This window comes from Sinohyriopsis cumingii, chromosome 2, assembly GCF_028554795.1.
Source record: "Sinohyriopsis cumingii isolate HCF-2022 chromosome 2, ASM2855479v2, whole genome shotgun sequence".
In the NCBI taxonomy this organism is placed as follows: domain Eukaryota; kingdom Metazoa; phylum Mollusca; class Bivalvia; order Unionida; family Unionidae; genus Sinohyriopsis; species Sinohyriopsis cumingii.
Genome location: NC_142962.1, coordinates 20,580,689 through 20,600,657, shown reverse-complemented (window position 1 = coordinate 20,600,657; position 19,969 = coordinate 20,580,689). Strand labels below are relative to the sequence as shown.

Here is a 19,969-nt window from a genome sequence, read left to right as displayed (position 1 = left end):
CGGATTGCTTTACCAAATCGAGATGCTCCAGGGAAAAGTAATAGATAGGATAGCGAGTATTAAAATCTAGCTGTGATATTTGCAATCCGGTATCGATATTTTGATCGCGACCCATAAAACTTAGCAATCGATAATACGCGCGAGCTGTCGAATAATTTTCAAAATTAATTGATATTTCCTCTGATGGTTCTTGTTGGCCATTTACTCTCAGTGACACGTTTGTTGCGTTGATACTATCGAATATCATATGGCTGTATAATTGATGATATCTTCGCGTGTGCAAAAAAGCGATAAAGATATGCCTAGGTGCAGAGGTGCGATGCAATACGCCAAGTAAAATCACCATCAATATCGGTAGTTATAGAATCTGTTGTTGTTGTTAGCCATGACATGATAGATTTACCGCCTTGGTTCATAAATGACAATAATTTTTCTTCTTCGATTATTGATGGAGTTATCGCTGGCATCCACAAGGTAAATTTGAGTAATTTTACCTGGCCGGCATTTCCCGCATCGAGAGCATTTATCACGTTAGTAGCGTAATCGATATTACCTTCTCGCCAGATAGCATCATCGCTATTTCCTTTTCTAATAAGTGTTATGGTATGTTTCGCTCCGTAAATAATTTTTCTGAAATGCCTGCAAAATCCGAATATATGGGATAACGGAATAGTACAAGAGAATCTTCTGTGAAGTCCTTGCAGCATAGATTTTCGCGTGGCAAATCCGAGATTATAATCATTATTAATGCCAACAAGGAGATCTTGGAGATTTGCAAAGGGGGCTGGATTAGCGGCGCGATCGTTGGGTTGTCTGATATCAAACGGCCTACTATCGGGACGGTCAGAATTATCTTTGGCAAACATCATACTAGGACCAGCTGATCTAGTAAAATCATCCGAGTATCTAGCTAGGCCTATTATCGTCGTTGCTAAGTCAACATCATTAGTAATTGACTCAATTTCTCTTCCATCAATCATGTAAGTGGCGCTCTTGAATAACGCCATAATACCGTTGTTAACAAATCCGACTCTAAAATCTGCTCCATAGAGGGTATTATCTGTTTTAATAATTTCCCCGATAACTTCGATATATGCCTCAGATGGAAGAAAATATCTTGTTGTATCGTGAACTTGAATTTCCAAGCGATTAGATGTATTTGGTTCAACTGCATCGTACGAGAAATACTGGAAATCTCGCACGGATGTGTCTCTTCCTACGGGCTCGTCCATGTCGAACACTTCATTTGACACTTGTGCGAACATTTATTATTAAGAATATCATCTAAAACGAAGACCACTGCCTGAAATAAAACTTGTATTAGCAACTTCATTTGCGAGATTTGTCTTAGCAACTTCCTGCGCTAAATTTGTCTTAGCAACTTCCTGTGCTAGATCGTTTATTTTTTTATTTGCCAAGTCGTTTATGACTTTGCTGATTTCGGGTGGCATTTCTCTGGTGATGGGTAATTTGACGGGTTGTTTTTTGCGCACTAAATTTAATATTTTACTTTTGACAGCATTGAAACCCTTGCTGGCCAAATTACCGATACCAGAAATGGCAGTCTCGCCGATTTTTCCTATTGCTTTTGACGCGAATTGTTTGATCGTGGGTCCGATTTTAGGTATTACTCGCGTAACGAGACTTCCAATGATATCACCGAATCCATTGCCGTGGATATATTTGTACACGGGCAATCTAGAGTTTACTATGCGGACCTGTTTGGGTCTGCGCTGATGTTTGTGAACAATCATGTTATTTCAATTGTGTTGTTTTAATCGATGAGCTCATCGACAAGTTCCTTGTAAATGTGAGAATTAATGATGCCACCGCGGAATAACCGCTGACAAATATCTGAGGCTTCGTTAATTACTTCGCGAGAGTTATTTCCGGCTCGTTTTCCTCCGATTAATACCTCGAGGCGAGATACATCGTTGACAACGCTGTCAGGGCAAACGGTATATCCGCTTCCTGTTTTTGGTTCTGAAAATGACGATGGCGATAACGCTTCCTCGAATACTTCTCCTGACGATGTCCCTGACGACGTTAATGGTGATTCTAAGGGGAGTTGAAAGGAAGGGGGGGGAAAACCCGGGATTAATATATCACTCTTCCTTGTAGATGATAGACTTTCCCTTAGCTTCGTAAATTTATAATCACCAACATCCGATATAAATTTTTCAAAATTTTTATCAGAATAGTCTATTGGTTTTCCTAAAGTGCCAAAATAAATTATCACCAGCCAATCAACTTCTTCGACTTTATCAGAAATAGGTCTTATCAAAATAAATCTTCTATTTTCAATAGAATCATCCGCAGCCATCTGAATTTTTGAATCATAATTTCTAAGTAAATGCAATATGTTCGTGTTCAAATAATTATCAGCGGTTACACTAGTATCAAGTTTTATTGGATGAAGTTCATATTCTTCCTTCATCCTTATATCTTCGGAAAGTTGTGCCTTAGGTTGTGCTGGTTTAACTATCGGTGCCTTAGGTTGTGCTGGTTTAACTATCGGTGCCTGTGGTTGAATATCTTCTTTTTTCCTTCTTGATTTTCTCTCTTTTTTCTGAGGTGGAATTTTTTGTTTTGGTCTAGCTCCTAATTCCTGTGGTTGAACTATCGGTTCCTGTGGTTGAACTATCGGTTCCTGTGGTTGAATATCCTCTTCCTGTGGTATTACTTTTCTCCTTCGTGTTTTAGCTTTTTCTTCCTTCTTCTGTTGTTTTATATCTTCCGCTAGTTGCTTATTATGTTTATATCTACCATCTGCTGCTTCTAAAAATCTTCTAAAAAATGGATCCCTTTCACTCGCCTGTGTTTTTTCCGCATAAACTTTATATAACATACCATACCAACTATTACGTTTTTTATATTTTTCCTTTCCTATTTCGGTCAAATATTCATTTCGAATATTAAACATATCTTCCGCAAATTGACCAATTCGATCTATGGTATACAGTGTCGAGAGCGGTCGTGATATTATTTTCCATCCCTCATCGGTGAAATTTTCTCTTAAATTCTCGATACTAAACTTCCCTTTTTTTACTCCCGGTTTTCCTACTTTAGGTTTTCCATTACTTGCTCCAGAATCAATTGCAGGTTGTTGCCCTTGTGCTGCTGCTGCTATTGCTAATCGATCGGGTAATGTTCGTGATTGTTCCTCAATACCTTTCAACATAGGAAAAATTCCCTTTTTCCTGGTATCTGGATCTTTTTCGTCACCAAATACAACTTGCTCGATTGTTCCGGTAACTGGCTTCAACCATTTCAATGATTCCTCGGCAATTCCATGTTGCACATCTTCGTAACCACGAACATTTCTCTTGAATAATTGTTTTGTCGGAATAAGCTTCTTTAATGCCGCTAATTGCTCTCGCGCTAATCTGGCAGAATGAGGCTCTCCAACTCTACTAGTTTTCGGACTCATATTATTTTCAACTATATTGTTTTAATGCGAGGTAAAATGGACAAAAGCAGCCCCACCATGCAACAAAAAACAAAAATTATTCCCCGACATTTATTTTTCCTGTCTCGAACGCTATATTTACTAACACACACGGCGCGACCAACCGATGCACTCGGTCTGAAATGCATGAAAATTGATCTCCGTAGAAGGCCGTAAAAATGAAATCCGAGGCTTCTACGGAGAAAGTTCGCGTAGGAAGGTTTATTTGGTCTGGAAACTAAGGTCTGTTAAACTTCCCTGCTGCTCTGTGTCAAAGGGACATTTCAAAGACTGTTACAAAGGGATGATACAAAGACTGCATCAAAGGGACATTACAAAGACTGTGTCAAAGGGGCACTAAAAAGACTTTCAAAGGGACTCTACAGTGACTGTGTCAAAGGTACTCTAGAAAGACTGTGTCAAAGGGACATTTCAAAGATTGTCAAAGAGACATTACAAAGACTGTCCAAGGGACATTACAAAGACTGTGTCAAAGGGATACTACAAAGACTGTGTCAAAGGGACATTACAAAGATGGTGTCAAAGGGACATTACAAAGTCTGTGTCAAAGGGACAATACAAAGACAGTGTCAAAGGGATACAACAAAGACTGTGTCAAAGGGACACTACAAAGTCTGTGTCAAAGAGACACTATAAAGACAGTGTCAAAGGGATACTATAAAGACTGTATCAAAGGGACACACACTGCAAAGACTGTTAAAGGGACACTACAAAGTCTGTGTCAACAGGACACTGTAAAGACAGTGTCAAAGGGATACTATAAAGACTGTATCAACAGGACACTACAAAGTACTTTGAGTTTGATTAATACATCTCTACCTGGCTCTGAAATGGAAGTAAAGGAATTGAATCAAAACCAGATGGAAATAGAATTAAGACAAATGCAATTGCAGAAAGAGAAAAGTTAGAGAAAAATGCAAATGCATTTGCAACTGCAGAAAGATGAAAACAAAGAGTAGAGAAAAATGCAGATGCAAATAAAAAAGAAATGGAAATAGAGAGAGAAAGAGAAAAAGAAGAAAAGGAAATGCAATTTAGATTGAAAGAATTAGAACTGGCATGTGGAAAGCACCCTCCCACATTACACACAAGTTTGGTTTTTAATGTTGCCAGAAATATTAGGTAAGTATCCCCTTGTAAATAAAAAGAAGTAGATCAATATTCTCCTCATTTTGAGAAAATTGTTGAAAATTAGAAATGACTATGAGAGCATTAGACTCTATTTTATTAGAAAGTGTACTTACTGGCATAGCTCATGAAGTCTATACTTCAGTGTCAGTACAAAAAAAATGCTGATTATGATGTTATTAAGGAATGTAACTTAAAACGTTACGAGTTGGTACCTGAGGCATATCAACAAAGATTCAGGAACTGTAAAAAAGAAACTGACAAACCAATGTCATACTTGCAAGAGAAAAAGAACATTGGTTTACAGCCAAGAACATTGGTGAAGTTTATAATAACCTCAGACAACTCATAATTGTTGAAGAGTTCAAGAATTGAAGTAATTTCAAGACCTACCTTGATGAAAAAAAGGTCAAAACTTTAGAAAACACTGCTTGTACATCTAATGATTATATTTGGATTCACAAAATTTAAGACTGATCAGAAATCCTAATCTCTTCCTACATGCATCTACTGCAAGGAAGGGCATGTTATTTCTACTTGGGTTTTCCTGGGTTCTCCCTCCACCAGTTATACTGGCTGCCATGTATAGCCTATCTTGCGCTGAGAAATGGCATTTAACCCAAAACAACATCATCATTGTGACACATCAAGATGGTTGGCACATCAACACTACTGGCATATCAGCACATTAAAATTTGGACTTCATTTGGATCAGCACTAATTCATTTGAAGCTCATTACTTTTGGACTTGTGATAGCACATTTAGTACTATTTGAGCTTTAGTGTACAATACTGTAAGTTCTCTTTAAATTTTCACTTTGTATTCTAGCGAAATAAATTATTAGCTGAATTTTACAAAACTTATTGCTTTTCACTCTTTTCTGTTAATTAGTTTAAGACCATAAAGTCGTAACACTATATCTTTGTTTAGTGAAGATCCACTTGAGAGTCTCACTGAATGATGCTAGGTTTGACCTAACCACATTCTCTACCTTCTTATGAGCCTGACCGAGTGAATGTTTCATCAAAGATAACAAAAGCTGACTTCGGAAGTTTGGATGGCCAAAATTAATGCTTGACAAACAAGACAAGACAACACAAGGCAAATGCAATGCTATACCCTGAACTCACCACATAGCTTCTTTTGCCAAAATTAATGCTTGACAAACAAGACAAGACAACACAAGGCAAATGCAATGCTATACCCTGAACTCACCACATAGCTTCTTTTGCCAAAATTAATGCTTGACAAACAAGACAACACAAGGCAAATGCAATGCTATACCCTGAACTCACCACATAGCTTCTTTTGCCAAAATTAATGCTTGATAAACAAGACATGACAACACAAGGCAAATGCAATGCTATACCCTGAACTCACCACAAGAATTTTTTTGCCAAAAATTATCACAAGCAGACTACATAATCCACTTCATATTTAACATCTCTCAGCAAACTTTTCATGGATATTTCAGTTTCAGTGCAGTACTGAGAAACATGTCTGAATGGCAAAAATTAACTTATTTGCACAGTAACATTTTCTAAACAAAGTCTAATCTAAAAAATCCAGTGCAAATTGTTCATTTCAATTTAGCCAAGATTTCAAATACATGAATCAGAATCTATGTGGCCTACAAAAAGTACTTCCAATAATGCCCAGCTAAGTGCTACAGTGTATATTCAGATACATGTAACTCAGATAATACTGCTCTGAATTAATTTATTACTGTCATGCATATCAAACTTTATGGCTTGACAAAACGTAACATTTTTGAGAGCAAATTTCTGTTTGCTGGATCTTTAAATTCATTGATGGCAAAATCATGAAATCCATGGAAACTGGCACTGACATAAAATAGTGAATACATTGTAAAGCAGGTAATTTTGGACTGATGTGGTACAAGTCTGCATGGCAATGATGTTCACTAAATCGCATTATATCGTACAAGTCTGCTTGGCAATGATGATCACTGAATCGCACTATATGGTACAAGTCTGCATGGCAATGATGTTCACTGAAAATCACACTATATGGTACAAGTCTGCTTGGCAATGATGTTCACTAAATCGCAAAATATGGTACAAGTCTGCTTGGCAATGATGTTCACTAAGTGACACTATATGGTACAAGTCTGCTTGGCATTGATGTTTACTGAATCACACTATATGGTACAAGTCTGCTTGGCAATGATGTTCACTAAATCGCACTATATCGTACAAGTCTGCTTGGCAATGATGTTCACTAAGTGACACTATATGGTACAAGTCTGCTTGGCAATGATGTTCACTGAAAATCACACTATATGGTACAAGTCTGCTTGGCAATGATGTTCACTAAATCGCACAATATGGTACAAGTCTGCTTGGCAATGATGTTCACTAAGTGACACTATATGGTACAAGTCTGCATGGTAATGATGTTCACTAAATCGCACTATATGGTACAAGTCTGCTTGGCAATGATGTTCACTAAATCACACTATATGGTACAAGTCTGCACGGCAATGATGCTCACTAAATCACACTATATGGTACAAGTCTGCTTGGCAATGATGCTCACTAAATCACACTATATGGTACAAGTCTGCACGGCAATGATGCTCACTAAATCACACTATATGGTACAAGTCTGCTTGGCAATGATGCTCACTAAATCACACTACATGGTACAAGTCTGCTTGGCAATGATGTTCACTAAGTGACACTATATGGTACAAGTCTGCATGGTAATGATGTTCACTAAATTGCACTACATGGTACAAGTCTGCTTGGCAATGATGTTCACTAACTGACACTATATGGTACAAGTCTGCTTGGCAATGATGTTCACTGAAAATCACACTATATGGTACAAGTCTGCTTGGCAATGATGTTCACTAAATCGCACAATATGGTACAAGTCTGCTTGGCAATGATGTTCACTAAGTGACACTATATGGTACAAGTCTGCATGGTAATGATGTTCACTAAATCGCACTATACGGTACAAGTCTGCTTGGCAATGATGTTCACTAAATCACACTATATGGTACAAGTCTGCACGGCAATGATGCTCACTAAATCACACTATATGGTACAAGTCTGCTTGGCAATGGTGCTCACTAAATCACACTATATGGTACAAGTCTGCACGGCAATGATGCTCACTAAATCACACTATATGGTACAAGTCTGCTTGGCAATGATGCTCACTAAATCACACTATATGGTACATGTCTGCTTGGCAATGATGTTCACTAAGTGACACTATATGGTACAAGTCTGCATGGTAATGATGTTCACTAAATTGCACTACATGGTACAAGTCTGCTTGGCAATGATGTTCACTAACTGACACTATATGGTACAAGTCTGCTTGGTAATGATGCTCACTAAATCACACTACAGTAATACCTCGTGCATTTGCGTTTCTGGATTCACGAATTCACGGATTTGCGAAATTTTCATTGGTATCCTCTACGTACATGTTTTCTTTATTTTATTGAATTGTACCTTCGTTATATGACTTCTGTGACATATGAAGTTTACCTAGTTTACCTTCCTGACAATGACAAAGAAAACGTCAGTCATTAAGTTTACAGTCCCATTCGTTACTTGGTTTTACCTTACTGTGAGTGCAAAAGAAAATGGCAGCCAATGAATTAGTATAGGGGTAATATTAGTACATGTATACATGTATCGTACTGTAAATGTGCATTTATTAGCATTTTTAGTGACTTGTACCAACATTTGCGATTCCTCCTGATCCGCGACTGGTTCTGGAACCTAACCTCATGAATGTTCAAGGTATTACTGTATATGGTACAAGTCTGCATGGTAATGATGTTCACTAAATCGCACTATATGGTACAAGTCTGCTTGGCAATGATGTTCACTGAAAATCACACTATCTGGTACAAGTCTGCTTGGCAATGATGTTCACTAAATCGCACTATATGGTACAAGTCTGCTTGGCAATGATGTTCACTAAATCACACTATATGGTACAAGTGTGCTTGGCAATGATGTTCACTAAGTGACATTATATGGTACAAGTCTGCAACCAATTATGTTCATTAATTCAGTAGTTCCCTCAAATCTGATGAGACTGTATTATTAAATACAAAAGCACTGCAAATACAGTAAAACATTATATATATATATATATATATATATATATATACTACAAATCAGGACACTTTGATAAGTGTCTTTCAGATAAACAATTTCTTCTGTAACTAAATGTATTACTTATTCAGGCATCCAAGCAAAATCTCCTGATGGGACTAGTTAATCAATGTTCTACCTTTATTTTTCTTTATATTAACAAAGTGACAAATGTTTTGCCATGCTTAACCATTTTGTAGTCAAGATAATTGAATAGATGTGTGACTGTTGATACATGGAGTGAACAAATACACTGCTTCAAATACAACTGGTAAAGAATTATGTCATAATGAATAAAGCATTAAAATGCAAGTATTGTTCTTATATACAAATCAAGCATTTGGTACAGGTTTGGTACAGGTACCAGTGACATGTATAAATAAATTTTTCCCACATCTCACATCTCACACAGTTCCTTAGAGAACAAGCAATGCTATGACAGCCTGGCCATCACATGAATGTTAATTTACCAATGAATTTTTAACCTTAATCATTACCACAGTGAAATTATTAGAAAGGATTCAGAAATTATTTTTCATTAAATTTGCATATTTACATACTGCCTTGTGAGCAATTAACAATGAATATGATTATTATGTTTCAGATGTATCAAACCTTAAAAAGATGAATTATTTCTTCTGGACTCGCTATATCTCCGACCACTGTGATCATAGTGTATCCCATCTTAATAAGTTCTAATCCACACCCTGGGACCAGCTCTCTGGAAACATATACAAATAAGATAAATACACAAACATTGGGGGAAGTTTTGATTACATTTATATCTAGAGCTTAACTAATTTTATGTTTATTGATAATTTTACAAGTATTGCTGACATGTACAACAGGTGATAAAATCATTAAGTAACATGCAACTTAAATTCTTACAGAAATATTAACAACATTAATCAAATGTACTGATGTTTGTGTGTGTGTGTGTGTGTGTATGTGTTTATGTGTATTTGTGTGTGTGTGTGTGTGTGAGAGTTTAATGAATGAATAAACATTGTGTCAGTAGTAAGATTGTGTGAACTTAAAGCAGTATTTTGTTTTAGCTGACTGAGAGAGAGAGAGAGAGAGGTTAAGTAACAATTTACTTTTATTGTTCAAATACCTGACATTTGTGATCTTACTCATGTACAAGTGCACAATTACATTCCATGGTCGATTAACACCACAAGAGAAACAGTTCATTCTTGTTGCAATTACGACAGCCATTGTGATGTTATATCAAGAACCACATGGCTATGCAGAATCACGGCATGTTAATTAAATATTCCAAGCACCAAATGGCAATACAGAATTATGGCATGTTAATTAAATATTCCAAGAACGATATGGCTATGCACCACATGGCTATGCAGAATTATGACATTTTAATTAGATATGCTGAAAAACACATGGCTCTGCAGAATTATGTCATGTTAATTAAAGATTCCAAGAACCACATGGCTATGTAGAATTATGACATGTTAATTAGATATGCCAAAAACCACATGCTTATGCAGAATTATGGCACATTAATTAAAGATTCCAAGTACCACATGGCTATGCAGAATTATGACATATTATTTAAATATGCCCAGGCAAGAGCTTTGGCAGGAACTATATTAACTCTCAACATAATTCAAGCTGAGGCTGGAATGAGGGTAAAATTCCCACAGATGAGGTCAAATTAGTTGGGAAATTAGGCTTTCCTTGGTGAAATGAAAACATAAAATCATATGCTCCTATTATCACATTTTATGACTCCATTTGGTAACCTTAATGAAAGAGAGAGAAATAGAGAGATAATTTTAAGAATTTTTATGTCTTGGAACTCACTCCATTCTTGGTATGAGTCTACGTGACTTGTTTGCCAACAACTGCTCAAGAAACAAAAAACACGCACTGATTTCATCAACTTTCAGCAGTTGTTGTTGCCAGAGGTTGGCCTTTGGTGTCAACTGTACAAGTAAAATTTCATTTTTTTTAATTACAGTTGATCCAAACTGTACCTGAAAAACAAAAGAATCTAGGAATTAGATATGGGGTATATTTATTAACAATAGTTATGTGGAACAAATGGTTTTGTTTTCAAACAGAGGTACAGTCTATGGTGTATGATTTGAAAAAAGAAAAGTAGGAAAAGAAAACAACAGTGTAGATGCACTCACTGCGTTTGCCTGAAATATGTTTTGCTATTTACAATTGTATGAGGCAAATAGCACGGATGGACAAGATATGAGAAGAGAGGAAGGATGGTCACTTGTCACCAATATGCTATGTGGGTGCAATGGTGAATGAAAAGATCATGGCAGCAATATGTAAAAATATTTAATGTGGACCTAATATTAATAGCGCCAGCCAGTCAAAATAACTCAACAGATCTTCATTACATGTCTCCAAATTTTCACACAAATCTGTATCATTGTAGCCCCTCTACTTCCCCCACTAATGACCCCCAAAGTTTTTTCTTAAGCTCAATTCCTCTTTAGAACTCTTTACCAGCTATAGTAGTTGAGGTTCCTGACTAGTTATCTTTTGACCACAAATGTTCTTGTTATTGTTGTAGGGTTTAACTCCACTTTTCAGCACAAGACAGGCTATACATGGCAGCCAGTATAAATGGTGGAGGAAGAACCCGGGAAAACGATGGTAAGAACCACCAACCCACGAGAAGCTACTGGCAAGCTTTCTGACATAACCACATTGGGTGAATCAGAGACTCAAACCCACGGAGAAAGAGGTGAGATGGCAGTGATCCGTAATGATGAGCACTTTAGACTACTTGGCCATCGACCACAAATACCCTCTAAAGTTTCATACATAATTAATTGTACCACTAGCCTCAAAATTTTCATACACCATTGATAATTAATAAAAAGTGTTCAAATGTACACACAGTACAGTAAATATATCCTGTAATTAAAATAGGATGGCTGAGTAGTTATGGTAAGGATCACAGTCAATAACAGAAATTACCTCCCCTTGTGTCGTTATGTTAAGGCCCCCAGTCAATAACCAAACTTACCTCCTCTTTCTTAAACTTTACATCATGTAATGGAGGGCAAAAACTGACAGCTGGAAGCTGAAACAATGAAATCAGATTTTTAAGTTATCATCCTGTTAAAAAAAACAAGTTCACATACTTAGAATAAACATACATCATTACTTTGGCACACTCCAGAATATAACAACTGATATCTCCAATTGAAATTATGGACTTAATTATCAGTCCATAGTGAATGTTTTTGGTATGGTTGAGTTACTCTCCTTGAGATGCATCCACATACCAATTTTATGAAGATGAAATAGGCTTCAAGATAATGATGGTATGATCAACTGAACACTAAATATAAAAGTCACAAAGGCATGAAAATCAAAATGACCTGATTTCAGCATGTTTAGTTAGACTCACTGAGATGTAACTACATACCAATGGTCATGAGTGCTGGATGAAATATGGTCCAAGATAGCTAAAAATGAACAAGAGACTGAGAACATTACATTATACATACTCCCTAAGTTTAACAGTCCTCTATGGTGGAATGGGTAGGGCACAGAGGGCTCTGAAGACAAACTGATCTCAATGACCTAAACCTTTGGTCAATGTATGTTGTCTTGAACTAAAGTTATTTTCTCATTAGACTTTGTCCCGGTATGTGATGTATAACTAATGCTCTTGTACAGAAACTGTTTTTTTCTTCTTTGGGTCAGAACACCTTTGACATATGATCTTTTCGGTCTTAAATCAATGGGCTTCTTCTTTACCCCATGTGCAAACTGTTTTGTGGTAGGGTGAGCTGTAGAACTTATCATATATGAAAGAAAAACTGAATGGACAGATGGACAGGCAAGGTTATAGCATAATACACACTCCCAAAACGGTGGCCATATTAAAAATTAATTCACAGGTAAGAACTATGTAAAAGTCACCTAATTTTGGTACTGCTGAGTCAACTTTCACAGGTGTTGGTGGAATAGGATCCAACATTGTAATGAATGAACACACCATGTGAGGATGCAACTATATATTCACAAATTCATGACACAAGGCAACATATCCATCTCGACTCTGTTGCTAAAGGCACAGTGACTGGTGACTGCCAAAATTAATTGATGTCTTGCGGAGATACATAACATTAATGACACTTCACATATAAATGGCAGGACCTTGCTTATGGTGTAAACTTTTTCAACTGAATAACTTTTGTTGACCATATTTCATGATGGGCATCTGGTTCTTTGCAAACAAATCTTTGATGCTTCTTCCAAACATGGAAAGTATCACAACAGTTTTTTTTCTCAAGTATATATGTCTCTTTTGGATTTACATTTACCCTGATTGATTGGATACCAAAATGCTCCAGTTTCTCAATCATATTTGCTACCAAACTTGACATATATTCTTAAATCTCATGACTGATGAAACAATAGCTTCTTAAACATTTAGAGAAGTATATATTTGCATTGTCTGAAGTTAAAGAACAGTATTTACTGGTCATTTTATATTGATTTTTGCATTATTTGTACCTGAATATACAGGGCACCTGCCAGATAAAAGACTGATTGATCTGTTTGAAGTTGGAATCATTATAATCACCCTGGAAACAAATATTAGAACCATGTGTTATCCGATAATATTTTGTCTGAAGTTGGAAATCATTATCAATCATCAAAGAAACATGATATATGAATCAAGTATGTGTTATCTGATAATATTATTATCAAGATTTTTTAATACATGGGTACAGAATTTTGAAGAATTTAGTGCTTCATCATAAATATAGACCATTACATTTCCACTAAACTTTTTACATAAGTTACATCTTTTCTGAAGCAATGTTTAAAAATAGGCAAAATTGTACCATCTGTGCTCTGATAAACTATCTAGACTCACTCATAAAATGTCGGTACTTGCCATCTGAGCTTGTTTATAAACACACAAAAAGCTGCAGTGTACATCCTGATCTATGTATGTACAGTGCAGCAGCATAAACCTTTATTTCATTGTGTAGAAGCATAAACCATAATCTGTCCATGCATTAATGTGACAACAGATCTGTATGGAACAGCTGCATGAACCTTAATATGTTAGTGCAATAATAACTGATCTGCACAATACAGCAGAACAAGCCATAATCTGTCAGTGCAATAATGACAGATCTGCATATTACAGCAGTACAAGCCAAGTACATGAATAGAATGACTGATCTGTAGGGTGTAGCTGCACGAGCCCTAATGTCACATTGCATTGATGTGAGGAAAGATCTGCACAGTGCAGCATAACCCCTAACATAAGCCCTAATGCCCTAACATAAGCCCTAATGTCATACTGCATTAATGTGAAGACAGATGTGCACAGTACTGCATGAACCCTAATGTCATACTGCATTAATGTGAAGACAGATCTGCACAGTATTGCATGAGCCTTATCTGTCAGCACATTAATGTCAGGACAGATTTGCAAAGTGCAGCATGAGCTCTAATCTGTATATACATTAATGTGAGGACAGATCTGCACAGTGCAGCACAAGACCTAATCTGTCAGTACATTAATGTGATGACAGAGCTGCAAAGTAGAGCATAAGCCCAAATCAAGCCCTAATGTCATATTGCATTAATGTGAGGACATATCTGCACAGTATAGCATGAGCCCTAATCTGTCAGTACATTAATGTGAAGACAGATCTGCAAAGTGCAGCATGAGCTCTAATCTGTATATGCATTAATGTGAGGACATATCTGCACAGTGCAACATGAGCCTAATCTGTCAGTACATTAATATGGGGACAGATCTGCACAGTGCAACATGAGCCTAATCTGTCAGTACATTAATATGGGGACAGATCTACACAGTGCAACATGAGCATAAGCTGTCAGTACATTAATATAAAGACAGACCTGCACAGTGCAGCATGAGCCTAATCTGTCAGTACAGTAATATGAGGACAGACCTGCACAGTGCAGCATGAGCCTAATCTGTCAGTACAGTAATATGAGGACAGACCTGCACAGTGCAGCATGAGCCTAATCTGTCAGTACAGTAATATGAGAACAGATCTGCACAGTGCAGCATGAGCCTAATCTGTCAGTACAGTAATATAAAGACAGATCTGCATAGTGTAACATGAGTCTAATCTGTCAGTACAGTAATATGAGGACAGACCTGCACAGTGCAACACGAGCCTAATCTGTCAGTACATTAATATCAAGACAGATCTGCACAGTCCAACATGAGTCTAATCTGTCAGTACAGTAATATGAGGACAGACCTGCACAGTGCAGCATGAGCCTAATCTGTCAGTACAGTAATATGAGGACAGACCTGCACAGTGCAGCAGCATAAACCCTAATGTCTGTGCATCAATGTGATGACAGATTCAGATCTATATCATTTGCAATTGTGTGTACTTTATACACAAGAAAGAGACAGCAAATGCATACATCAATCAAAATAATGTCTTTCCATGAAACTTTAGACAGGCAGATTTTTTTATTAAAATTATGAATATGGATAGTATATATTTATATAATGTTTCTACAATTCTTTTATGCAATATGTGTTAAAACTGTATTTTCGTGGTATCTGCCCTGTCTCTTCTGAAAATGAATACAAAAATATGAATCACTCTACCTTTTCTGATCTTGCCAAATTATATTTAATCCTGGTGTCATGATAACATTTTTCCATTGTCTATTGAAATACATTTGCAATATACCAAGGCAATGATTGACAAAATGCACTTCACTCCCTTATTCAAGAATAGGATAACATATCTTACAACAGATGTAAAACAATTAGATTATTTCTTAAAAACTGTGCTGAAAGGGATCACAAATGCTTATGTTTAAAACTAAACACTGCTTGCATGTGAGGTTCAAGTTTGTTCCACACATAAAATGATCTTTAAATCAAGAAAACATAGCACAAACACCATGTTCAGCATCTTTCTGTCACATACTGGTATGACAAGAAATGTTGGAGTAATGTATTTTAACTGCCTCATTTTTCAAAGCCAATATATTAAAAATAACAGCTTCTGGTCTAAGTATCATAAATAAGGTGGTCTGTCACTTTATATAATTTCAAGTCAATAGCAAAATAACTTGATGCTTACTGTAAAAATTTTCTTAAAAAAGAAAGTTGATGTTAAAGCTCTAAATACAAAATCAGATATGATACTTGGAAAACATCTATGTCAGTGAAAGTTTGCAGTCAAGGAGGGTGACTGAGGTTATCTAACTTTAACTTAAGTCTATATAAACTTAATTCTATATAAACTTAATTCAATATAAACTGTCAAAGTTTGCAGTCAAGGAGGGTGACTGAGGTTATCTAACTTTAACTTAATTCTATATAAACTTAGTTCTATATAAACTTAATTCTATATAAACTTAATTCTATATAAACTGTCAAAGTTTGCAGTCAAGGAGGGTGACTGAGGTTATCTAACTTCAATTCTATATAAACTGTCAAAGTTTGCAGTTATGGAGGGTGACTGAGGTTATCTAACTTTAATTTAATTCTATATAAACTCAAAGTTTGCAGTCAAGGAGGGTGAATGAGGTTATCTAACTTTGACTTAATTCTATATAAACTGTCAAAGTTTGCAGTTAAGGAGGGTGACTGAGGTTATCTAACTTTAACTTAATTCTATATAAACTTAATTCTATACAAACTGTCAAAGTTTGCAGTCAAGGAAGGTGACAGGTTATCTAACTTTAACTTAATTCTATATAAACTGTCAAAGTTTGCAGTTAAGGAGGGTGACTGAGGTTATCTAACTTTAATTTAATTCTATATAAACTCAAAGTTTGCAGTCAAGGAGGGTGAATGAGGTTATCTAACTTTGACTTAATTCTATATAAACTGTCAAAGTTTGCAGTTAAGGAGGGTGACTGAGGTTATCTAACTTTAACTTAATTCTATATAAACTTAATTCTATAAAAAATGTCAAAGTTTGCAGTCAAGGAGGGTGACTGAGGTTATCTAACTTCAACTTAATTCTATATAAACTGTCAAAGTTTGCAGTTAAGGAAGGTGAATGAGGTTATCTAACTTTTACTTAATTCTATATAAACTTAATTCTATATAAACTGTCAAAGGTTGCAGTCAAGGAGGGTGAATGAGGTTATCTAACTTTAACATAATTCTATATAAACTTAATTCTATATAAACCGTCAAAGTTTGCCATCAAAGAGGGTGACTGAGGTTATCTAACTTTAACTTAATTCTATATAAACTTAATTCTACATAAACTGTCAAAGTTTGCCATCAAAGAGGGTGACTGAGGTTATCTAACTTTAACTTAATTCTATATAAACTTAATTCTATATAAACTATCAAAGTTTGCAGTTAAGGAGGGTGACTGAGGTTATCCAACTTTAACATAATTCTATACAAACTGTCAAAGTTTGCCATCAAGGAGGGTGACTGGGTTATCTAACTTTAACTTAATTCTATATAAACTGTCAAAGTTTGCAGTCAAGGAGGGTGACTCAGGTTATCTAACTTTGTCAAAGTTGTGGGACTTTGAGCTTCCTTTTGAGTTTCTTTTCCAAAAGGTTTTGAGAATACAGGTCCAGATGTAATGAAGAATTGAACAGCAGAAGGGAAGGTCTATACTGTTTGCACATCAATAAAAATGACATACAATTACAAAGATCTCTATATCAACGTTACCTTCAAGAGAACTTTCCAATCGTACAACATATTCACCATGATTGACATAGGCTTGTAGTTCCTATAATGGTGTTCTAGTTTTCCTTTCACCAAAGACTGCAAAAAAAAGACCATAAACTGTTATAAAACAAGAACTGAATGTCTATTAGTTGCTTTTATAAAAAGTCAAATGTGAACAACAAAGGTCAGGTCTAATATGCTACAAATCATGTCATGCAAACTGTGTACTACCGATACACATAATCATGTTTATGTCAGATCCAACAGCAAAAACACTGAGGTAGATCTGCTACTGCATAATGTGATGGCAGGTCATGGTCTCTGCAGTTTGTTGGGACTACTCAGCAGAACAAACAACATGATTCTGATCTGCAAGTACCTAATATGATGGCACATCTAGGTCTATGTAGTCTGACTGGATTAATCAGCAGAACAAACAACACAGATCCTGATCTGCTGAATCATTGTATGATGGCAGATCAGGTTGTATGTGGTTTCCATCTGGATCCCACTCTACTGGATATTAAGTGTCCAAACGTTTTCATACAACTGCTCCAGTTGATGTATGTCAGAGTTTAGAACAAAACATGGTCAAGAAGACTTGTACAATGCCTGTTTGGGAATTTCAGTCAATGACAACACTTTACTGAAGACAGACTTGTACAATGCCTGTTTGGGGATTTCAGTCAATGACAACACTTTACTGAAGACAGACTTGTACAATGCCTGTTTGGGGATTTCAGTCAATGACAACACTTTACTGAAGACAGACTTGTACAATGCCTGTTTGGGGATTTCAGTCAATGACAACACTTTACTGAAGACAGACTTGTACAATGCCTGTTTGGGGATTTCAGTCAATGACAACACTTTACTGAAGACAGACTTGTACAATGCCTGTTTGGGGATTTCAGTCAATGACAACACTTTACTGAAGACAGACTTGTACAATGCCTGTTTGGGGATTTCAGTCAATGATGACACCTTACTGAAGACAGACTTGTACAATGCCTGTTTGGGGATTTCAGTCAATGATGACACCTTACTGAAGACAGACTTGTACAATGCCTGTTTGGGGATTTCAGTCAATGACAACACTTTACTGAAGACAGACTTGTACAATGCCTGTTTGGGGATTTCAGTCAATGACAACACTTTACTGAAGACAGACTTGTACAATGCCTGTTTGCGAATTTCAGTCAATGACAACACTTTACTGAAGACAGACTTGTACAATGCCTGTTTGGGGATTTCAGTCAATGACAACACTTTACTGAAGACAGACTTGTACAATGCCTGTTTGGGAATTTCAGTCAATGACAACACTTTACTGAAGACAGACTTGTACAATGCCTGTTTGGGAATTTCAGTCAATGACGACACTTTACTGAAGACAGACTTGTACAATGTCTGTTTGGGGATTTCAGTCAATGACAACACTTTACTGAAGACAGACTTGTACAATGCCTGTTTGGGGATTTCAGTCAATGACAACACTTTACTGGCACTTGACCACACATAATTATTATTTTCAAATCCAGTTCCAGCAGGCTATAACGAGACTAAATTGGTGTGAATCTGAATGAAATGATGGTCATCAGTAGGGACACCCAATGTTGAATGAACCACAGTACTTAGACATGTCATGTCATTATGGTATAATGTTGTTGCTCCTGAACTGTTTGAAATGAGGGTTCGGAAAAAGTTTAAACCAATCATCTTAGATTGAATGTCGCTTTATTTTTAAAGATTATTCTTAATAAATAATATTTTCAATAAATGCTGTGTGAATAAAATGTTGCTTTGCATACAAATACATACATCATATTAATTAAATTCATGCTTACTCATTTGTAGGCATGTTTGTTATCACATCAAGATCATGAAGAAGAAAATACATGTACGTATAGTAAATCCTGTCAGCGAAAATAAGGCCTCCAGGGTTAATATAATCCCACTCTGTTCACTTACAGGCCTTTCAAGCAAGTCTGAAGCAAATACATTAGCTCCTTTTAGAACTCTTCGATGAAATCTTTGTAAATATGATGGTTCTTGTAAGATGGATACAGATTTCCTTGGCAATGGAAAAAATCTGGTGAAGTCAACTGTGCAACAGAGGTTTTTCTTACATTCTAAAAACATGAGGTATTTTGCCCTTAAAATGTTGGCATCATGGAAATATCTAGTGAAAGTCATGGCAGTGTCAATACTATAAGCAAATCCATGCTGAGAAAATTATACGAACTGTTGAGGCTGCAAGTCCCAAAAAATGTTCAACAGTATCAAGGCTGTATCCTCTTCATTGATGTACCAATGTAAGAAAAAGTTTCTCTTGATGTGCAAGATTCCTTATTCCCTTTCAAGTATTACTTTTGTTATTTTCTGCATCCCAATAGGTCAGTTTGTATGCACTGCCACCCAGAAATTCAAAGAGATTAAAACTGTTCATAGTATAATTTTTCATCATCACTTCTTATCTAATTAAGATATAGTGGCTGCTGAAACTTCTGGCCTTCTTGTCTTTTTAAAACTTTTTATTTATTTCATCAAAATTATGC

The 19,969-nt window shown here is 36.1% G+C and overlaps 1 protein-coding gene across 1 annotated transcript in view; it reads right to left on the bottom strand.

Annotated features, from left to right (window-relative positions):
- Positions 1–19,969, bottom strand: part of LOC149804431 (dimethyladenosine transferase 2, mitochondrial-like) — an 80,342-nt gene that overhangs the window by 24,077 nt on the left and 36,296 nt on the right. The window contains exons 7-10 of the mRNA XM_089940258.1: positions 17,412–17,507; positions 11,757–11,813; positions 10,568–10,740; positions 9,359–9,464 (exon numbers count right to left, since the gene is read on the bottom strand). Of these exons, the coding sequence (XP_089796384.1) occupies positions 9,359–9,464; positions 10,568–10,740; positions 11,757–11,813; positions 17,412–17,507 (432 nt within the window). The remainder of the gene's footprint in view (positions 1–9,358; positions 9,465–10,567; positions 10,741–11,756; positions 11,814–17,411; positions 17,508–19,969) is intronic.